Source organism: Semicossyphus pulcher, unplaced genomic scaffold, assembly GCF_022749685.1.
Source record: "Semicossyphus pulcher isolate SPU_LCO1_2020_fin unplaced genomic scaffold, fSemPul1.0.p SCAF_10, whole genome shotgun sequence".
Classification (NCBI taxonomy): Eukaryota; Metazoa; Chordata; class Actinopteri; order Labriformes; family Labridae; genus Semicossyphus; species Semicossyphus pulcher.
Window position 1 is genome coordinate 26643438 of NW_027211604.1, and position 23704 is coordinate 26667141.

Below are 23704 nucleotides of genomic sequence, written 5' to 3' on the forward strand. Positions count from 1 at the left end.
CAACACCATAAGTGAAACCTCCCCGGCCAGTGTAGGAAAGTTAAAGTTAATTTCGAGGGTTAATCTTTTTTATCTCCATTAGACTGAAATTCTTTTGAACTGTGGCCAATGTAAATCCAGATTGATGATTCAAAGGAAATTGCACAATATTACTGACAGTTATTTCTGATGTAATTGTAGGTGGGAGTTGTGAGAACTGTGACTCTGGGCTGCACTCCTTTACACACAGTCAGTAAATAATCTAGCATCCTTCAAAAGCTGGAAGCTAAATTACCACAAATTCAAACATTTTGGGGAAAAATGTGATTAACTTGAAGGCAGATTTCTGTATATGTCCTGTATCTTGGCGTAATGAGAGAGGATGTAAAAAAGACGGGTGTCTGTGTAAAATGTTGTTTCGTGATCACAAAGAACTTGTACACTTTATAAGACTTTCCCTCTGAGATCTTGAGGAGCAACTTCGTCCAAGAAAAGGGGAAAAAATGGACCAGCTGTTTTACAGTGAAAGAGAATGTTTGATTTGGTTAGACATTAAACAACATTAGGCACAATATATCCGGATTATTTGAATTGATGTGCCCCCAAGCTACCTTCTTCCTTATTTCTGTTCTTTTTTGTGTTTCCTTTCTACTTAAAGCTATAATAAGTAGGATTTTTCCTGCATTTTGTCAACAACACATTCAAACTGGGCCCCTCCTCCTGGGCTCTTCGTCACCAGAAGCTCACTCTCACCTCTCTCGTGCGAGAACACGCCCACTCCGCCGAGCTAATACCGGCAGCATCACGGTTACCGTTGCGCTAGCATGCACCCCTCCTGAAAAACGTCCCGTGCAAAGCATGACAACAGAATAGATGCAGAGGGAAGGGTCTCACAAGGGTCTGCACACACACTCACCAACACACATGTATAGAGGCCTATAAGTGATGATTTATATTATATTTGTAAAAGTCTAGATTTTATTTTTTTAGGAGAATCATACTTATTATACCTTTAAATTGTATTAATTAGAAGCTAAACTGCACTGGCTGCCTCTTGAGCTTTTATTTTGAAAATCCAGACTACCATTTTGTTGTCCAGCTTCCTCCAAATACCCTTTTTAGCAGCAATTGTGTTTTTAAAATGTTTTGCTTTAGAAAATCTGTGTGCATGTTTGTGAGTGTACATTGGGGCGGCTGTGGCTTAGTGGTAGAGTTGGTCGTCCTTTAATCGGAAGGTTGTTGGTTTGATCCCTAGCTATCTCAGTGTACATGTTGAAGTGTCCTGAACTGTCCTGCGTCACTGAACCCCAAATTGCTCCCGCTATCCATATACAGTATATGCATGACAGAGAAGGAAGCATCCTCCATTCTTTGTGTTGACAGAAATAAATATACCTGTAGAATCCCTAATGAAAGCACATGAATTGCTCCGTATGTGCTTAAACTCTGATTTGTTTATTCCTATCTCCCAATCCCACGGCTTGTCCCCTGACAAACCCACCAGGACCCTGAGTCTGATTCACCTGTGACAGCAGGAGAGCAGCTTGTAGGAGAGGACTCAGTCTGTGAAGGTGGTCTGAGCTACGTGTCCTGCATGGAGAAAAGACATCGTCTAATTGCTTTGCTGGAAATAGCCTGAGGTGGGGGGGTTGAGGGGGGTGTAGCTGCTCTGCTTGTGCGGAGGGAAAAGGGATTGCCCCATCCTGTTAAATCACCACCCTGACCTTTGCCCCCACTGTGGCCACTCAGGGTGATGCTACTGCACATGGATACACACGGCCAGCTCTCGTACATATGAACACATACATGTAGAGACACTGAGAGACACACACACGATACGTCACTGACATCGCAGAGGCAATAATAGAGATGACCCCAATCATCAGAGGCAGAAAAAAAGGGAAACTGAGCCCCGTTCCCTCGCCAAGGCTGCCTTTTACTGCCGGCCTCCATTGTGGCCTCCTGATGACATGGCATTGGAGGTTGATCACCTGTAATAGAGTCCAGCCAGGGTGCAGATTAAAAGTACAAATCACATTGTAAACGACTGAGCTGAGGTGCTCTGTGTAACCTCCATCCTGGTCTGTGAGGTTTGAACCACAGTGCTCCGCTGGTTTCAATCTCTCAGCTCGACTATAGGAAGATAACAGAGAGATAACAGAGCACAATGCTGGATCAGAGATCAAAGGAAGCTACAGTGCCCGCTGAGAGAGGACAGGTTTCCTGCTTCTGAGCCTCGGACAGTGCATGAGAAGTGTAACCATCTTGTCGTGACACATTGGTTTGTTGACTATTGGAAGCCTCAAGTTTGACATTTTGGTCGTCGCCATCTTGTTTATTTTTGAAGCCTGAACTGAGCATGTTCAGGCCGAGAAATGAAGCCAACCCAGAAGGGCCAAAAATTGCAGTTCCTCAAACTGCCACTTGAGGCTGGCTCCAAAAGTGAGTCAGTCCCCATTAGGCCCGATATTAGCCAAATTTTACAGCACAAATAAACATGTAACATCCCTGTAAAAGCACAAATCAATTTAGCTCATTTCTATATTCATGACAAATATAAGGTGATATTTTTTTTTTCACAGCTCACCCTTTTAAATCATATGAAAGCTCCCGTGGTGCCCCCTTTGTGATCTCTTTGCTGATTTTGCCCTGTACATGCTGAAGTGGTGACGTCTCATCCACAGTCACATGCATCACTCACTTTAAATTTCTGGTCTGGAAAATCTAAACAAAGGCAGCGTGCAGTTAATCGCTTTGTCTGACACCTACCTCCCACCAGCAGTTTAAGGCATTAAAAATAACTATACTGATAATCAGTCTTGTTGCTGATGGTCTGGTTTGCTTTTGCAGGTCATAAATAGAGTAATCAGAATTAATTTCAGTCTGTTTCATAACCAGGGAAAAACTCCTCACAGGAGCTTTAAGGCTTAAAGTTATGTATAATGAGGGGCATGTTCAGACAGATGGGAGCTGCTAGCTGTCAGCTAATTCAGTCACGTCTTAGCTGTGCCTTTAGGGAATTTTTTCATGCAAATATATTGGACAAAAATTGAGTCTCAGTTTCACTGTAAACAGTAAGTTACACAGAGCTGCACTATTTCAGCGCTATGAACCCGAAAAAGAAACTTTTTCCTTGTGATTTACTTTAATTTACGGGTCTTAAGTTTACTGAAATAACAACGTCATGATGCAGATTAGCAACAAGTAAAAATACTTTAAACTTTGTCAGGTCTGTCCTCAAGAGGAGAACTACTTTTAAAATGCTCGCTGAATGGCTTTAGTGACACAGTGCAAGCAAATTTGTCTCAAGTTGATTTGAGATCTAGAGCAGATTGTCAGCTAACTTGCTGCAGATGTCTGTTTATAGAGATTAATAAGAAGCTAAATCGTCGTCAGATGGCCGCTGTCGCGTATTACCACGCTTGCTTTTGCTCTCTACACAGACCGTTTTTCCTGCATACGCCACAGCCTGCTAATACATGATTGGTCGACTACAACAACTACACACTACAAATGAAAACCAGAACACTTGCCATCCCTAAAAGCCACGCCCCTGCCTGCCTGTAAATAGAGATTACTATGGTCAAAAGAAGTCAATTTCGGCTTGCTACAACCGGACTTCTGCTTGCAACTGGTGGCTTCAACACCCTTGAACCTCTTCGTATAAGAATTCAGGGAGGGTTAGATACACTTCTGTTTCTCCTTCAGGACCACATGGAAGCAAGTCGAGGAGCAGCTCTGACGGCGTTAATTTCCTCACACGTGGGCCGTCTCCTGAGCTAAGGAGATAAGTGCTGCTGTTTCTTTCACCATGCCACACGCAATGTTCCTGTCAGCAAATGAAATGTCACATCTGCTGATGAGTGCCACCTCGCTGATCCATGAAGCTCACCAAACAAAGTTCCCCAGAGAGAGGGGGATCTTGAGATAACGAAACATGAACACAAAGTTCTTGGACTGAGCATAATCTCAGCGTGCTTCCTCCGCTGCTCCGCTCTTCTCCCTGGAGCACAGAGGGGAAGGTCATCCATCATAGGTCACATATTAGTCATCGAAATGTGAGTGAGCGGGGTCGAAATCGTGACCCAATAGGATACTACGATGCGGCAGGCGTAGAGGTCAGCCCTTAACAGATGACTCCATATCGACCACAGGGAGGTGGGGAGGAATACTGGATGGTGCACCAGCGCTCTCCTCCTCCCAAACTGGGAGATGTGGAAGGCTGACAAATGAGTGCACAGCAGCTGGGTAAGCCTCCTGAGAAATGTGGGCTGTCTGCAGGCGGAGCAGACGGTGGGATGATTGGCTCACGTTTGGACTGAGCTCCCTCTCTGCAGAATAACCTCGGCCGTCTGCAGCCACAACATGCGGGTTGTCCAAGGCGACATACGGTTGAGTGCAGTGAGCGTTTGCATGGTGACACATTGATGTTGTGCCTCCTTTTCCGATTGCTTTTCATTTGACATGGCACAATGACTGTGCGTTTAAAGTTCAGACTGTCAGCTCTAATTTAAGGGCAGACTCAGACGGACTGGTTGCCTTGTTTAAATAACCACTGCTCCTAACTTACCTTCCCACATTAAAGGCTCTCGAAACTTGGCTTGACATTGTAAAAATGCATCAATGACATCGAAGTTGACTCTCATTAAGCTTCCACTTGATCTCAGTTGAAATAACCCTTCATAACTATTTTTAAAAACATCTCATTTCACTGTTTAGACCGTTTCTCAGTACTGTGGAGGCATGGCCGCACACTATAACCACAACCGCACATATGACTACCAGCAAAGTGCAGCTGTAAATGTTTGTGTGACTGCATCCCTATCTTAGTTAGCAGTTAGCATACACACGCAGTTAGCCGAGATGCCCCTTGTTGTTTTCATAGCTATGAATGCAGTGCTAACTGATGGCTGTGTTGCTTTAGCTTGTGCTATGCTAATAAGGAACTGAACTCTCTCCTGTGATATTCAGTTTACGCTGTGGAAATGGATCATCAACAAGCCCTGCTGCAGCCAAAACAGACAACTGCCGTCAACACACAACACCTGAGGTCATCAATAAACAGTCAGGGACATGCTTAAAGGAATAGCTGCTATGTGACATTATCGATTATTGGTTCGAGGAATCAACTTATTTTGTAATAAATATCCTACTTTTACCTCACCCCATTCAAACCAAGACATGGGGTGAGGTAACAGACACTTAAATCTTTATTTACAGATTCAACATGGAAACTGTAGTCGCACAACCAGATTTTAGAACGGGAAGTGTTCTGGTTTCTGTTTGTACTACGTTTGTAGCCCGAGTAATATTGACCAATCACATAACAGCAGGCTGCCGTGTATGCAGGAAAAACAGTCGAAACTAAGAGCGAAAGCAGGCGGAACGTAATCCCATCGTCGGTAATCTGACAACAATTTAGCTTCTTATTAATTTCTATACACAAAAATCTGCAGCAAGTTCAGCTAACAATCTGTTCCAGGTCAAAAACGTCTTGAGCAACAAATCTGCTTGATGCTGTGTCACGAAAGCCGTTCAGCGTTTAGATTTACCAGACTTCCTTGAATGCATCAGAAATTATCGATCCGACCTCCGTTCAACAAACAAGCATTTTAAAACAGTTTTCTTCTCCCCTTGAGGACAGACCTGACAAAGCTTCATGTTGACTTGTTCCTAATCTGCATCATGATGTTGTTATTTCAGCAGACTGAAGAGTCGTTAATTAAAGTCACTCACATATCTTCTTTGGGTTCATCCCGCTGAAGTAAGCCAGAGTGCAGCCTCTGTGTAACTTAATGTTTACAGTGAAACTGAGACTCAGCACAATACAGGTACATAGTGCTGGGTTAATGACCATCAGTTGTACACTAAGTTTCAAGATGCATTGTGGGAGACTTTGAGTCCAGGAGAAGATACAATATTTCTCACCAAACATTCGGACAGCACTAAAGAATTGCAGACTTGTTGGTGAGTACTGACTGCTTTCGGACACTTCCAGTATTTCAAATATTAATTGAAACAATATTTAAGATGCTTGCTATTAGGGGTGAGAAAAATTTATTGATTAATGTAAAAATGGGGGTTCTTATCGAGAATCATTTTGAATCGAAAATCGATTCTGAATCGAATTGTGACCCCAAGAGTCGGAATTGAATCATGAGACACCCAAAGATTTCCACCCCTACCTGCTATTATTGTCATTAGACCCTAGATTACTTAGTTAAAAGGCTATTGTACATTTGGGTTTACAGTGGCTTTAATATTACAATCATTATCAAAGTGTGTTAAAATACAAAGAATTCAAAACTCAAATGTAGGACTTCAGCGTCTGAGAGTTTCTCTGCAAAGTCAAACCCCGACTCTGCTCTTTAAATATAATCTGTGCTCATCGTCTAAATTCAGCTGTGACAGAAAAACAACAGGGACCCCGTCCTAAATGCAGCTCCTCATTCATTCATCCGTCGAGGCTGTGAAAGCCTACTGTACGTTCACATCATAATCTGTGTCATTTTACAGCCGGAGTGCTAGGAGCGCCGAGCCAAAATGTTAATGCACCGCTGCGCCAATGGAGCCGATGGAGCTCACTCTTCATGCATATGCATATTCCTCCATCCTACCCAGAAGTCCCCCTGCAACCCTCTCCCACCCTGACTTTCTAAAAACGGCAGCGAGCTTAGCGTCGGTGACAGCAGACGTCACACTGGAGGAGACCCGAGCTTTTAGAGGCCTCTTTTGTTAGCAGGGAGCGAATCACGCTTTACAAGATAAATCATCCTGCTAGCAGCCGGCTTAGACTGTGTACAACCAGATAAGGTTGCCAAGGAAACCCTGCTGAGGAACCAATGAGATTTTTTTTTGCTATAGCAGTCTCCTTGATCTGTGCAAACAATTAATACCTCACCCAGGCAGGAGGGAGGGAGAGAGCAGGGGAGGTGGGAGGCAGGCACAAATCCCCAGGTGCTTAGTAGAGCTGCACTCGCTCTCTGCAGCTATGTGAGAGGTAAAAAAATGTCACAGATGGATATTACACCGAGAGACACTGAGGGATGATGTATGACTCATTGTACATTAATTCAATGAGAGAACAGCGTTTAGTCCATAAATCTAATCTGCAGCACACATCGCTAATGTCCTTTTAATGAATGTTTTGAATGCACGGCCATAAAAGTGCCATTACACCCCGCCACATCCATTTGTAGGACGGCTGTGATTGCGCTGATATGGCTGCAGCGCGGAAGAGAAGCAGCGACATGCAGAGCTGCTGGGGAGCCATTAGGATCCATGAGTGACTTCAACGAGCCGCAGATCAATGCTCCAGGGCCCTATCTATTACTGACATCCAATTATAGCAATGGACGTCCGCTTAGCACAGCTCCTAAGTGCTTTAGTCCTTTTATTGACTTCCTGTCAGCGGGGGAGCTATTGGCTAATAATCAGCTATCGATCGATCCACATGTCGGATCACCAGCGTGTTGTTGAGTGTATAAAAAGTGCGACGGAGCAACAGTGGTCACAGCACAGAGATGCAACAACAACGTGCACACAACTTGTCCCTCAGTCATAAACAAGTCATTCCCCATCTTTCAGCGAGTTAATTAGAGAGCTAATTTTGTACAACTTTGATTAGTGCTGGCTTGCAATGAAAGTAATTAGACAACACATTAGCTACAGGGGGGATTGGCTGTAATTGAAAAAAGGCTAAGCTAATGCTGAAACAAATAGCCACGACGCTGAGACAAACAAACAATCTCAGCATCTGGTTTATCTGTAATTCAGTTTGGAGCTGCAACACCACAAAGACAGTTTTAATCATCTTAGAGACATCTCAAAATTCAATCTATCCCAAATATTAAAAACAGATGAGCATTAATCTCATTGCGCCTCAACGTCCTACTTGACAGAATGAAAAATCTTTAGATTGATCTTCCTCTTTCTGCCTCTCCCTTTATCCAGCCGTCTCTGCTGATGTCTGTTCACCACGAGTCTGGTTCTGCTCGAGGTTTCTGTCTGTTAGAAGTTTCACCAGCCGTGGGGCGGCTGTGGCTCAGTAGTAGATACTGATGGGAGATTGGCACTTAGGCCATCAGTGTGTGAATGTGTGTGTGACATGTAGTGTAAAAGTGCTTTGAGTGTCAGAAGACTAGAAAAGCGCTATATAAGTAGCCTGCAGTCCTGACCTTGCAACTGTTGCTCATTGGTGGATTAATGTTGGGTCTCTATATGTAATTTAGCAACAGCTACGTTGACACTGGCAGCCTTAGTGCCTTAGTTCGGGTTCAACTTCGACCTTTGCCCTTTGGTACTGCTCGCCTTCTTCCCATAGTGCATCCTGGTGCCATGTCTTCCCCAGGTAAGAGACGCACACACATCTGACCATCCCCATGATGTAAAAGAACATGATTCATCAGACCAGGCCGCCTTCTTCCATCGCTCCGTGGTCCAGTTCTGATGCTCACGTGCCCATTGTAGGCGCTTTAGGTAGTGGAGAGGGTTCAGCATGGGCACCCTGACTGGTCTGCGGCTACACAGCCCCATACACAACAAACTGCGGTGCTCTGTGTTCTGACTCCTTTGTCAGAAGAGATATCAGAACCAGCATTAACTTTTTCAGCAGCTACAGTAGCTCTTCTGTTGGATCGAACCACATGGGCCAGCTTTCCTTCACTCCCCACACCCATCAGTGAGCCTTGGCCGCTCATGACCGTGTTGCAGGTTCACCAGTTTTCCTTCCTTGGATATGATTTTGTGAATGTTTAATTTGCTGCCTTTATGAAGCGCTTTATTTGGATTTGGAAACATTTCTGTAAATCGATTATTACTATGTTATTACTAAGAAGCAGGGTGATGAAAACAAGAGGCCTATTAGTTCTGGTAGGCGGGCCAGGTCGTGAACTCTAGCATGCGCACACTGGAGCTGAATGACGGGCAGTGGAGACAGCGGGCGGCGATTGTGCCATTGATTAATTACAGTCATTAGGTGGTTAGAAAGTCACCTCACCTGGTGTTAGGGGTGGAATTCACCGCCTGATTAAAATTAATCACAGTCACAAAGCTGCAGGAGGCCGAGTCCCCGGGGGAGCACGCCCCGCTGGAGAGGAGGGAAATAGAGTTTAATACACGCTCGAGTCCACAGCTGCTAACGCCACACTGTAAACAAATAAACAAACATGGCAGATGTAGTCTTTAGATTTCATGGACTTTTATTATTCAAAAATACAGCACAAAAATACACACAAAAAAGAAAAACTGGTTTCCACACAGTGTGCAAACCTCAAAGGAGATCTTCATATAATATTAGTACGCTGATTTCAAAGCTACGGTTAATATTGTTAGTAGTAGTTAATGTTGTTAACAGGACTTTCTCCCTCACAGCTCTGTACAGGTTGTCAGCAGGTGAAATCTAACTAGAGTCCTACAGGGGCCCGTCCTGACAGATAACTCCCTTCATGTACCATACACTCGCTCGCTCACACACACGCACACACACACACGAGGAGAGGAAGTGACAGATGTAATTTCTTTGTCCAGGTCTCAATCTAATGGTGTTAGAAAACAGGTGCGACATCCAATCTACCAGGAAGCACGCGGTCGAGATGTTTCTACAACTGTCACCTCCTCTTATGTCACACAATACGCACACAGAACCGCACCGCCCCTCCCCTTCTGTTTTAGATATAGATTTGCCAAGCACAGCACGGCAGAGCATCACGAAAACATACAAACATCATCTTATATCGGTCCATTTTGTAGTGATTAGATAGGGTTACTTCAACAGGATATTTATACATACAGCCAGAACCATTAAAATAAACACACCAATTTACTTCCTTTTTAAATAAAGTTAAAAAAACATGAGTTCATGTTTTGGAATAAAAAAAAACAAAGCTATAAGACAGTGATAGATGCTTGGGAGGGTCTGAGAGTGTGTGGAGAATCCAACAGAAAACACGCTCTCTGTACTGATTGTTATGTTGTTCTCGTGGCTGTGATGGCCGCTCAGGATGATGCTACTGTCGCTACGGCAGCGCACACTGGCGAGGTGCTACGACACAACTCAACTGGGGCAACAAGGCACAATAGAAGTTAACAGCTGTGAGGGCTGTACAGAGGTGCACTGAGGGGACGTGTAAGGCTAAAATAAGGAAGAGAATAAGGCGTCAAAGAAAAAAAGAAACAAGTATGTCATACTATGGTTTTGCAGCAGATTAAATGAGATGTTAGGCTTCCGAACTGTTTTGAACACAACAGAAAACTGGGCATAAATTGAGAGTAGAAGCGAACAAACATTTATACCGTCTCGAGTTGTTCCCATAGAACTGATTTGTGGTCATTTCTCACGTCATGTCAGCAAACACAAACAGTGCAGCGCTAGCAGAGATTTAGCAGTTTCTCCTTAAAAACATGTCTTTCTCTGACACTTCAGCAGACGCAGCATATTAGCATTTGTCGCTAACATTAGCTCAACTTATTTCAAGGTGATCGTCTTGTTTTTAGGGTTTTGATTCCTTCAGTTTGGACCGTTGACAAAGTTATAAACACGAAGAGAAGAATTCATAGAGGTGTCCTTCTCTTAAAATGTACAGATGCAGTAATTAAAACACAAAATAAAGCATGTTTAAACTTTTTCGATGCACGGTTGCAACTAAAAGATTAAGAGAATTGTTTGGCATAAATTCTCTGTATATATTTGTTTATGACTCCAGCATCCCACTGGTATCAGATCGCAACTCGTTGTCTGCAAATTCAGGTTTAGGGAAGGAAATGATGGTATCAGAGCATCTCTCATCTTATCCAGCACTGACAGGCTGCAAAACAAAGTCAAACAACAGAGGTTGTAAAGTGGATTCAGAGCAGAACCATTCAGCTTTCTGAGGCTTTTCACATTCGTTCCTCTTTGTGGGCTCTTTCTTCATGAACGCAGGCTCCACGTCCTTCATTAAAAAGTCCAATTAACGCTACAGAAGCCACGCGAGGTTTCCTTCTGACCACAGAGAGGAGGTTAATCAAGATATTGGCTCCTTGTAATGCTAATAAGGAGGATTACACACGCCGCAGATCCGAGGGGGGCCACTGATACCACAGATTAAGACTTCTCCTAATATGGTGTGTGTGTGCGTGAGACATGTTCTGGTGGTCACGAGGGTTAGGGGCCTGTTGACGGTCAAACATAATCAAAGCTGATTGCTCGGTGAACCTTGATGTCCAGCTGCCCCCCCCTGTTGCCCTGTACACTACTCTCAGATCTGCGGGGGAGGGGATGGGGGCTTTATTGTTTTTTAAGCTCGGTCAAGAGGCAGTAATCCAACCAATCACAAGATGTGGCGGCCCAGACCTCCCCCTCATCTCCAGCCAATCCTGACCGCTTCGGCCTCCACTTCAAACACAGACTGGACGATTCAAACAGCAACAGTTCAAAAGACAAACGGCTGACCTAAATTTTCATCTTGGTCGAAGGATTAATTAAAATCTGTGAGTTTTCTTCCAACAGAATGTGTCTGACACTACAGACTAAACTGAACAATGGTCTTCTGTTTTGTCGGCGTTACAGGACAATAAATGAGCTGTACATTTCCCAAACTCCCGTTCACATACACACACTTATATCCACACTCACACACAGCTGCAGGTCTATACATACATGCATGCATACAGCTGCACAGCTGGCCAATCAGGGGCCTGGATCTGTTATTGAACATACTCTACAGCGAGGGCCATCTATATTAAAAAAAAAAAAGAAGACATGCATCCACTTATGTACAATATAATTTGTATATTGACCATTCTGCTTAATATCCACACTAACTCATGTTTCAGTGACAAAGTCCTGGAAGTAAAATTCATAAAAGTGTTTTTTTCGTATTTGTATTTGATAAAAAGTTAATGTGCTCTGTTGTGATTCCAGTACAACTCCCTCTCTCGTCTCAGCACCACAGCAGAGCCGGTCTTCATAAGAGGAGAAAACTCCCATTTGTAAATAATGAAGAGCTAAAAGTCAGCCGAGGCAGCCCGTCTTCATTTGTTTAAGTCCCTCTCCCTTCCTCTCTGATCCCTCCCCGTGTCGCATGCAACTAGACGATGGAGCCGTCCCTGTTCTGCGCAGGGATCATGACCGGGATGGCCCCCATGCGGCTGAGGTTGGGCCCGGCCATCTTGGCGGCGGTGGGCGGGGGCAGAGGGGCTTGGCTGGGAGGCCTCTCGTACTCCTCCGATGAGGGGATCTTGTCGTACTGGGGCTTCAGGGCGTACTCGTGCAGATTGGAAGGCGACATGGAGCCCAGGGAGGAGCGCTGGCTGCCCACGGTGAAGCTGCGTGCCGTCGAAACACGACTCTTGGGAGGGGGGACGTCCTCTCTGAGGAGAGACAGAGACAGCAGCACATTAACAGGGTCCAAGAGCTTTTTAAGACATTTTTAAGAGTCCTAATATGGAAAACAAAATTCAACAAAATGTAACATTTCCTTTCTTTTCAGTGCTGAGAATAGTGCTGATTCAATCTTTTTCAAACCATTAACCAATCAGAGAACAGTTGAAGCATATTAATATATCTTGAGACTATTGTGGGACAGCAAAACTAGTTATAAACTTGACAGGACAGAGGAAACTCTCCAGGGAAAATCGAATTAAACTTTTCGCTTCTGAAATAATTTGTTGAAATCTTGGACGTGTAGAACAACACAGAACATTAATAACAGCAGAACGTGACCAATCCCATCAGTGTGTCGGGAGATTTAAATCAATGAAGGTACACCGCTGTGCCGCACAGGTGATTATGCACGATGTCTCCCCATGAGATACACTCATCGTTTCTGCTTCTGGGACGCACGCACACACGCACGCACGCACGCAGGCAGGCACGCAGGCAGGCAGGCAGGCAGGCAGGCAGGCAGGCAGGCAGGCACGCACGCACGCACGCACGCACGCACGCACGCACGCACGCACGCACGCAGAAGGCTGGTGTGAGCCCCGACCATAGACAATTAGACAACACTGTAGAGCAGGGTTCAAACACAATTTTCATTTAAAAATTCCACTTTAACAGACTGAAATTTCCAGTTTCAGACCATATTTGCCATCCCAGTAGAAACAGCTAGACATTTATTATATAGCAGCTGCCTCTTTTCCCCGTTGGGCTCTTCAGTCTAAACTCCTACAAAGAAAGTTAGATGACGTTTCAATGTCAAACATCTCCAGGGTTTTCTTTTTTCTGTACCAATCCTGACATGGAAATAACTAAAATGAAACTTCACACCTCTGTCAGCCGTGCAGGAGCCTTGGTAGCTCACTTTTATGGGTTTAACTGGGTGTCAGGTCAGACAAATTGAATATGGAAACCGATTGTCTCACTAAAATGAAGTTTGAGACACACAGTAACAAAAGTCTGGAGTGTCTGGCACTTGCTGTCCACAGCGAGGAAAACAATGAATACTCAAGGAGTCTGCAGGAGTCATTTCAAGAGCGAAGCATGATTGGACTCAATAAAGAGGCACAGATAATTGGAGTCGGCCTGTGTGATTGGTCGGGCTGCACCACACAGACTGTGTAATAGCCTGTGGCGATTGAACAGAGCAACCAAACACAGATATGCCCTCTTCTCCCTTTGCCACCACATTAACAACTAATAAGCAGCAATAATCCAGTTAAATGCTCAATCAAACTGAGCCTGAGGGGCCACAGCTTGTTTGGTCCGCAGCTTCGTGTTGTGGCGTTTCAGCGAACGTGTGTGTCTGTGTGTACGAGACAGCAGCAGTGGTCTAATCCTCTTTGTCCTACAGCGTGAGCAGTGTCACATTGTGGTCTCAGACAGATTCAGCCCGCAGCAGAGTGATAGTAAGCCCGCCGGTTGTGCAGAGCCCGCCGGCCGGATGGAGAGCTGGGGGGGTAGGTGGCTGTGGAGGGGGGTAGGGGGTTAGCCGGCCGACATGACACAGGATCCACAGAGCAAACAAAGCTTTCAAACTGATTACCACAGCTGTTTATTTGAGGAGGGGTGAAAAAAGAGAAACGCTGATGGAGAAAAACCATTTTCACAGTTGTTGAAGTGGTCAGAGACTCGCGTGTGCGTGTGTGTGTCCGAGATGACCACAGGTTACTCTACACCTGCACCCGAAGAGAGTAAGCATTTTGATAGTTACACATAATCCCCTATCACAAACCTGAGACACACTCCTCATTACAGAACTAAATATTCCTCCATCAAAGGGAGCTCTGGGTATCTGTGAGCACAGGCTCATTGATGTTTTTTTGCGAGCGTACCTGATCTCATTGCAGATCTCCTTCTCGTACTTCTTCCTGTGACGGGCGCGGCAGCAGCAGAAGAGGATGATGGCAATAATGAGGAGGATCAGCAGAACAACAATTATGGCTCCTGCGATGATGCCAGCGGTGTTGGGAGCTGGACGACACAGGGAGGAGGAGATGAGAAGGTTTGCTAAATGTTATTTAGGCTAGGAATGACTTCAACATAAGTAAGGGTTGGTGTCCCACAAAGACCTTTAAATATAGTGTTGGATAATCTGAAGGAACAGTGAGGCTTTGACCCTTTTTTATGACTCATAACAAGTGAGCGACCCTCAAGTTAGGCCATGTCTACACGAACACGGGCATTTTTCAAAATGTAGCTTTTTCCTCTGCATGTTGGCCTTTCGTCCGCACACTAAAAACGGATCTTTTGTAAAACTCCGGCCAGGGTGAAAACTTTTAGAAACTTAGTTTCCACGGAGACGTGTAGACGGGGTAAACAGGCCGTGCGCCGTTATCTCCTTTGTGAGGCGTCACATATGAGGCGACGTTCCTTACAAAATAACGGACATGACAAAAACAGTGATGCTTTTAACCTTACAGGACTTTTACATGTTCGATTTTCTTTATCTTCTTTGCATGACTGGGTTATATCGCCCCCTCGTGTTTTTCAATTTTGTTTGGACAGGGATTTTTTATGACCGTGCTTGTGTGGACGGGATTTTTTGGGGAAACGAAGGAGAGAAAAATACCCGTGTATGTGTAGACATGGCCCCAGACTCTCTAACACTTTTGATTTCCACCAAGCATTAGATCTTATGCAGCTTTTCCTCCCTCCTACTCAACCCCCCCTTTTTTGTTTTCATTATCTTTTTTGTTTGTTCAATTTTCTACCTGCTTTGTTTTCTGAGTCTGCTCCTATTAGTTATTCTCTGCTATTTCATTTAAATGGTTTGCTTTAGCTTAGAAAATGTAGAAAAATGGCATGTCATGGTCTTGGAATCTGAAGGTTTAACTTTTCTGAAGAGCAATAACTCAAGATTTCCTCCACTGCACAAATATTACATTCTGTCTTTGGTCTAAATGTCATCTTCTGCTGACAAAAACATGTGCCAAACCTAACACACCAAATCTAAGAACTAGTCCGTTTTGTTTGGTATCTGGCCCTTAATCACGAGTTTGAAACAGGGGATCAAAGGAGAGTGTCAGAGAGTCTGGGCGAGCATGAGCACTTCTCTGACACTTCCTGCAGCTTATGAGCACTCTAACAAGATAGCGGTCCTGAGCGGATTAAAACTAAACTCAGTAACAACACCAAACAATGACAGGCGCGGGAAAAGTTACTCAAAACAACACTGAAGTGTCAATGTACTTGTATAATAGCAACATCATGCTCCAGCACTCAGCTCCAGCTGCCCCATGCTGCCGTGCTCTGAGATGACAGCGCTGTCACAGCGTGGGACTAAAGCTTCTGGCTTCACAGCTTCTGCTCATTTGTTCAGGAAGAATCAAAAATAACTAATAACTTCATCTGTACATGTGCTGGAACTGAGCAATGCACATGCACAAGAACGGGAATAGTATGATCCGTAAGGTGACACTTTTTAATCAACAATCTTTGTTTGCTGCAAAATGTTCAAATAAATGACAAACAACTGTTTTTTTTTATCCTGTGTGAGGTCCTCTTACGGTGTGCCGTTGTGACCAGGTTGTTTTGACTAGTTGATTCAAGGACAAATGGCCACCACAGTTAGCAAGCTAACATGCTAAAGTAATATTGTTAACACTGAAGCCATTGAAAGTGCTAAATTAGCCTGTTAGCTTTGTTACCCTGTGCATGTATAGCCTCACAAGCTTGTAGCATGGCTGTAAACTAGTCTTCTCTTCATTATTACCTAGGGTTTTTCCTGCACATTAAATTACGAGGCGGCTGCCTCTGTCAAAAAGCCTGAGGGGTGTTTTTATGAAGAACGCAGTTTTCGGTAATTACGGCATTACGCCGATGGGGTGGCGGCGCTGTCGAAGAAGTAGGAAAGTGACTGAAGAAGATGTGAACAGTTTCCATGGAGAATGCCTGTGTTTTTTTAGCTACAGGTAAGACAATGCTTTGACATGTAAACCCTGTTAGCTCACTGTTAGACCGTTATTAATATATTGGTCAATTGGATACACAACTTTACTCTAAAAGGTTTTAAACAATAGATGTATAAACACACCATTTGTCAGCAGTGCAACAGGTCTGAATATCATCATCATCATCAAGTCATGGCAGTACTCACGAGGTGTCACACTGAGATGCAGTATACATTCCTCAGAGCCAACACGGTTTCTGGCGGTGCAGCGGTAGGTGCCAGATGCGCTGGAAGATGCGTTCCTCACGTTAACGGTTCCTCCCACAGGGTCTGTAGTGAGGGCAGAGAACACATCAATGAAGAGGTGGCAGTGTTAGATGGAAAGATGACCTGTGTGTAGGACCTGAGAACTGTTTGGGAGTGCTCGTAAAAGGGTCCATTACCCAGCACAGCGGAGGGGGGCAGCAGCTTGTTGTCACTGGTCTTCTCCCAGCTGTACTGCAGAGGGTTGGTGCCCTCGCTGGATAAGCACCTCAGCACAACGTCTTTGCCTTCCTGTGTGGGGCCTTCAGCGTAGCACCTGGGCTTGGACGGCTTCACTGTGGAGAGGAAAGGAAAGGAGGGAAATGATTGAGAGGCGTGAAAAATAGCAAACACAACCAGGCGGCTTCATTAGCCGAAAACAACAGAGTCATCCTGCTGTTATTTTTCAATCATTTAAGCCCTCCAACCATTTCAGCCTTTCATGTTCTGGGCGAGTTTGTGAGTTTGTGTGTTGTGTTTTCTCAAAGTTGAACTCCTCCCTTGCTCAAAGCAGCAGTCATCAGCGTAATGAGAACAGCAATCAGAGTAATTGATACAGCTGCTGTCATTACAGGAGCTGTCACTCAGGATAATCGTAAGGAGGAAGGGAGCCGTGCGCTTATTGGACACACAAACACACACACACGTGCACGTTCAGGGTTAAGGAAGGAGGCAAAACTCCATCTTGAGGCTGAACGTGTGCAAACACTCCTCAGTCAGTCAGAGTGTTGGCAGGAGATGAGATGGGGGGTTGGAAAACAAACAGAGCTTCAAATTAAAAGCAGACCGCGACTAGTGAAAGGCAGACGCACTGTCAGCCAGGCGAGGAGGGAACAGGAGAGAGGAGAGACTATGAGGGGTGATGTTTGGATTAAAAAAAGATCTGAAACCACAATCCAAGTGAGCTATGAGTTCACTGACAGAAAGCTGACATCATGGTGTGGTAATAATGGGTTCTATAACAACAAAACCCTGGAGTGGTGCTCTCTAGATCTAAACCAGGTGTCAGGAGGGCGGGGAGGGGGGTGGGATTAACAGAAGACTGAGTGCTTCTACTAATCTAATAAACACACACGGGGTCAGTACAGAGGGGGCAACACACAGAGCGGGAGGGCAAAAATTAAGCGAGCGCTGATGGACAGATGGTAGAGTGATGGGGGCCAAGGCTGTGCAGCTCCTAACTCACGGCTCCTGCTCGGTGCCGCACCTTCACACACACACACTCACACAGCACGCAGTAAATGTCAGCGAGCTATGACATTTTGAAGGCATCTTTTAAAGGTGAAAGTCAACTGGGCACGTCACAGCGCTGTAACACACAGCTCGTCATATTAGGACCGCTGTCCGATGAGCAGATTTATTTGTTTGAGAGATGAGGTCAAAGAGGAAGGTGACGGAGGCTGAAGGAGGAGCACAGAGAGATAAAGGGCAGAGCGGCGCAGCAGACCTGGCTCTGCTACAGGAACAATGAATTCAGATTTATGAGTCGCACAAGGCTGTCCTGTGGACGAGATAAGGAGAAAGGGATTGGTAGATTGCGGTATTCATTACGGTCATGAGGCCAAAACTTCAAAGAGCGACGACTGATGTTAAACTGTGAAGTTGACTGTAAGCGACAAGCTTGAACTGAAGACGGGAGGGCAGAGTTAAAGAGATTGGCTGTTAAGATTTGCAGACAGATCCTGATGGGACGAGGATTGTCTGGGCTGCAGCAGAGCTAATTGATTGGCTGTTGAGAGTATAGTGCCCTAGAAAGCCTAACTGCAGTAATTAGGAAAGGGTATGACAGAGAAGGAAGGAGGAGAAGGAGAATATCCATGAGGTCATTTTTATGAAGATTCTTAGATATGTGAATCATTTTGTGACCGTTATAAAAAGGAAAGAGCCTGGGGAAGAGGGAGTTTCTGGGAACATAATTACGTTTCTGGAGGTTGACCAGAAAGTTTCCCAAATTGATCCTGAATGCTAAAAGTTATGGGGAGGAAGGTACGGTGGCCAACAAGGCCAGTTACACTGTAACAGCCATAATGGTTGCCATTAGAAAAAACAGGCTGCAATTTCAGAAACGATGCCAATTCAGAAACACATGCGACGACGGAAAGACACTGCAAATGAAAAAAGCATGCTGCAAAAGGCCGAAACGCTGCAAAGTCAAAAAACACGCAAACCCAGAAAAATACATGCAAAAGAAAAAACGCTGCAAATCCAGTCATCACAATGGAAGTGCTCCAGGCCTGTAGGGGGCGCTAAAGAAGGGCATGAAGCAGAAGCAGTCTGGATACAGGGAGAGCTTATGGCATTGAATGAAGCACCCTCAAATGCCCTTATACTTTTCTAATCAGGAAACAAAACAACTAAGGGTTCAATGGTGAGAGCGACCAATAGTGGGGACAGAGGACATCCATGAATGTTGCTGCAGAGAAGCAAGAATAGGAAAGATCTGCATCATGATTTTTCTGTCCAAAGTTAAGCATTAGGTTTCACTTTTTACTCATCCACCTATCAATCAGGGCCGTCACTTTTCCCCAAATACCAAGTCTGAATGAATTCAACGTGATATGGAAATGGTTTGAGCTATATTGAACACTAATGTGTTCTATAGTAGAAGCGTAGCTCGGTTTTGAGAAGAGCTAAGTGTGTGAGAGTGGAGTGTTAGAGCGAGTGAGAGAGAACAGAAGTGTGTGTGCACGAGTTACGTGAAGCGTCGAGGACCGTAGCAGCGGAAGAGCAGAGAAAGGAGTGATCGGTGTATAAACAACAGAACTAATGTACAGTTTAGGCATAATAAAGCCTACGACTCCTCAAGACTCAAGTCGCGCTCCTGTGTCTTGCTTGCTGCTTGCGTAGTTAAGTGACAGAGTCAGCCCTTAAGCTAGCTACAGCCTCGGCCCTGGAGCAGAACAACAATAAGTCTCCCCTGTGCTTTCTGACTACGGTCGGGACGCTGAAGCAGGAAAGGTTAACAACGCCTTGGCTCGTTAGTTTCCTCCATTGGTTTGTAGCAGGCAGCGTATTATCGCCATCTGTTGGAATACAACACACACTCCTTTAGAACATCCTGGGACTCTGGACAGCAGATTACTCATTTGTTTGTGGGCGAGCGTTATCGGCTGCGCTTCAATTTTGAATTTGATCACATGATTACAGTTCCAACTATTGATATTTTAACAGGTTCGAACAGTATATCAAATTTTGATTGAAAAGTGACAGCTCTACTATCAATATATTAATGTAGTTATTAATTAAAACATTTTCATCATTATTATTAAAACAGTCCCTTCTGTTGCTGCCTTAATGACCTTCACAGTATATATTTCACAGCTAAGTATCCTGTTACACTCCTTTGACTCGACACAGTTTGTTAGATTTTTGGCATTTAAATGTCAGTAAACACACACAAACAGATACAGGCGTTTAAGGTCACTTAGACATGTAGAGCGCAACCGGTAGAATCCAGAGCAGGGATGGTTTCGGTCAGCTTTTGAACTATTTTTATATATAATTTTGTTCTTAAAGCAAAATTGAAATGTGGAACTTTGTCACAAGATCAAACGGATATAAAGACTTATATAGACAATTTTAACCAAAGATGTAGTTACTGTGGTGAGGCTTCGGATGGTGCTATTCAAGGAGTCTAGTGAGAAACAGCTGTGCGAGTTGCTGACGTGTAGCACCGAACTGAAGGTGGATACTCTCCTTCTGTTAACTTCAACGTCCTGCAGCAACCAGAGGAGAATACACAACAAGGGATGCTACATTACCTGGACACCACGTACACTGCAGGGGTCAGCATGTTTGTATACCTGCATGAGGCAGTGTTTGTGACAAGCCAAAGCAACACCCGAGTGTATAAATTAAGGTGTGTTTATGCCCGTGCACACATATGCATGCACGTCTCCCCCTGTTCATGAGACCATCCACCTTGTGACAAGATCAACCTGAAGGTAAAATGCAGAGCAGGCAACATGTCCTCGCCTCTCCTTGTCAACGTTCCTTTGCTAAGAACACCCCTGCCCCTCGGGTCAATAGCTAGCAGTCTGTCAGCTCCTGTAGCCTCGAGCTATCTCTCTCATGCACTCACACTCACGCTATACTGTGGCTAAATACATCTGCATTTTAAGCACAGTGAAGGTTGCATTAACATTTTAGTCACTTAGCTGATGCTCTCACTCACAGCAGGAACCATTGGACTGTAATGATCATATATGATACATATGTGTTAACAAGAGAGATGGACCGATACTTCAACAAAGGAACTTGAAGAGCATGAATCAGTGCAATCTAATACAAATCTATCAACAATGATATCACAATTAGAGTGGTCACTTCAGCATTAGAATTATTGTACAACTACTGCTTTAACAGGACCTCTTTTTATTTCTATTGCACATTTTTATTGACCGATAAGTAGGTTAACTATGCAGATAAGATGACCTGATAGGGACAGGGTCATGCAGTTACACTGACAAAGAGCTACAACACAAAAGAGTTCCTGTTAAACAGGACGGAGAGTGCTGTTTGATTCTGCATATTTATTGTTTCCTTTAAAAACCGGAGACTATAGAGGGACTTGCATCAGATATCTTTTGGTGTTACAGTACTAGGCCTGCACGATTCGAGAAAACTCTGAAATGTGCGCTGTTCAATATTGCATTAACAATATGAAGTGCGATAAATAAACAAATATTTAAGCTCCTGTGAGGAGTTTTCCACTGGTTATGGAAAAGACTGAAATTAATTCTGATGACTCTATATGAGCTACAAAAGCAAACAGACCATCACAGACAAGATTGATTATTTCTATATAGTTATTTTTAATGCCTGAAACTGCTGGCAAAATTTCAGATGTTTCATTTTTGAGTTATTAAGATGAAAAGAATGAAAAACTCATAACATAGGGACTACATTTTGTCATTGCGCAAGACATATATGTAAGACACAAGTGTGAAAAATGTAAACATGAGTTTCGATTTCATGGGAACTTAAAAAACAGGCACAAAAAAGCAACAGATAAATCAGCAGGCTTGCTAGCTTCCCCCACAGGTGAAGAATGTGAAGCTGTTTCTGATGACAGAAGCCGACACGGTTAATGAACGAGCACATGTATCAGTGATGTGCTTCACCGCTTCCTGTTGCTCTGGTAGGATCAATGTTTATGTAAAACAACCTCCTCGGAGGGTCTTGGGTCAGCTGAAGTTACAGGTAACGATAAGATAATCTGTGGTCATGCATCTGTTTTATCACAGAGCTGCTTTGTGGTTCCACAACACAATACCGAGGAACTTGTTTGTTTTCAATTGTGTATGTGTTTCTGGTTGAGCGGGTCGGTGCAGTGCAGCCACTTTTACACACACGATATCATGTCAACAAGAGAAGCAGCCATTTTCTGAAGCCGGTCCTATCTTTAGAGAGAGAAACTCTTGTGATAAGAGCGCTGCGATAACAGCACAATGCGCAGCTTCTCCCACAGCACAGACTGGAGCAGCACATGTGGGTTGTTTTTCCTTTATGCAAATACCAGCTGGGTTTCGGGAGGCGATTCACTTTCGACATCATTTAGTCAGTTGACCGATCAGCAAGGCCGCTGTGTGTGTGTGTGTGTGTGTGTGTGTGTGTGTGTGAGTGTGTGTTTGCCTAAGGAGTGAATCATGTGACTTTTACAATTCTGATGTGTCATCCATCTCACCCTGTGCAATAAAAAGCCAGCTGAGTGCATCAACTCCATGACTGAGGTTTGTCCACATTTAAAATGCAGACAGAGCGCACTTTGAAAACAACCTTTGCCTTTAATAATAAAAATGCTAAAAAAATGTTCTGAATGCGTCATCATCTTAAATTGTAGGTTTTTTTACAGTTATCATTATAGGAATATGGCTTATTTTGTAAAATTTTGCATACCAACAACATACAGAAAAATCCAGTTCTCTAAGGGCCTGTGTCCACTAACGATGTTTTTCGCGCTGGCAGCGCCCACAACTTCAATTTCAGAGCGCTTCTCAGCGACGCTTTACTGTTGCTAGGTTAAGAAAGTTGTCTGGTGGCACTTCCGCTTACCTCTTAGTGATCATAAGCCTATTTTAAATTGCTTTGTATGCTTAATATTTGCTTTAATTCATGGACAAAAAACGAAAGGATTAGCTTCTCCTCCTTGACTTTCACTGGTCGGTGAGGGAGAAGTGACATTGACGAGCACGGCGGTGTTCCAGAAGTTCCAGAAGAGCGCAGCGACAAGAGCTGAAAACGCTGAACTACGTTGGTTTTGTACAGAAAATAGGAGCTGCCAGTGCTACAAACGCTGTTAGTGGACACAGGCCCTTAATGCTTTAAAAGATCACCCGCCCGGGGCCATGGTTAGGGTTAAGATCCTATTTTAAGTGATCTTAAATAAAAAACTATTATAAGTAGATCTGATTTCTTTTTGCAGTGGAAAGCTTAGACTTTCCTAATTGACATCACCACATTAGACGATCGCTTGAGCGCATCACAATAATGTCATCCGCAGTTTAAAACGTGGTTACAACGTGCAGGGATTGGGCCGTGGGAGATCCTTCTTTGCCTAATCCTGTTTGAATTGATCTGTAACAAACCATAATATCTAAGTATGAATCAGAAAACTTACATAACCTTTCAGCTGAACAGATTTTAGGGATATAAAGCTTTAAGTCCAAGAAATGACATCACGATAAGTAAAAATACTCATATAGGCACTGCATTTCTAATAAGACCCTTTGCAATATAATCAGATAAATAACAATATCTCAAAAACTGAAAATACACTTTGAACTATTTGATCAACATGAATTGTTTTGAAATGTGCTTTGTAAATAAACTTGACTTGTTCATGTTTCTACACTCACAATAGTTGGAGTGGACCAACATATGTGTGCTTATTTAGCGATTTCCGATGAAAAAAAACATTGATTTTTCTATTTCATGAGGACCAAACATCACTACTTTCATCAATTATCATAGTTCATTGACTTACATAACATTATTGCTTGGGTTGTACCAATTTATGTATGTGACGCATTTAAAAATAATGTGAAATATCATCGTATTAAGCAAAAATATGAATGTAGTCACTGGTGAACCATTTATATAGAGCAGTTCTG

At 43.9% G+C, this 23704-nt stretch overlaps 1 protein-coding gene across 1 annotated transcript in view; it reads right to left on the minus strand.

The window, feature by feature from the left end:
• Positions 1–9161: 9161 nt before the first annotated feature.
• cxadr (CXADR Ig-like cell adhesion molecule) overlaps positions 9162–23704 on the minus strand; it is a 60930-nt gene continuing 46387 nt past the window's right edge. Inside the window, exons 4-7 of the mRNA XM_069677014.1 lie at positions 16733–16888; positions 16497–16619; positions 14233–14371; positions 9162–12330 (exon numbers count right to left, since the gene is read on the minus strand). Coding sequence (XP_069533115.1) covers positions 12048–12330; positions 14233–14371; positions 16497–16619; positions 16733–16888 — 701 coding nt within the window. The 3' untranslated portion in view covers positions 9162–12047. The remainder of the gene's footprint in view (positions 12331–14232; positions 14372–16496; positions 16620–16732; positions 16889–23704) is intronic.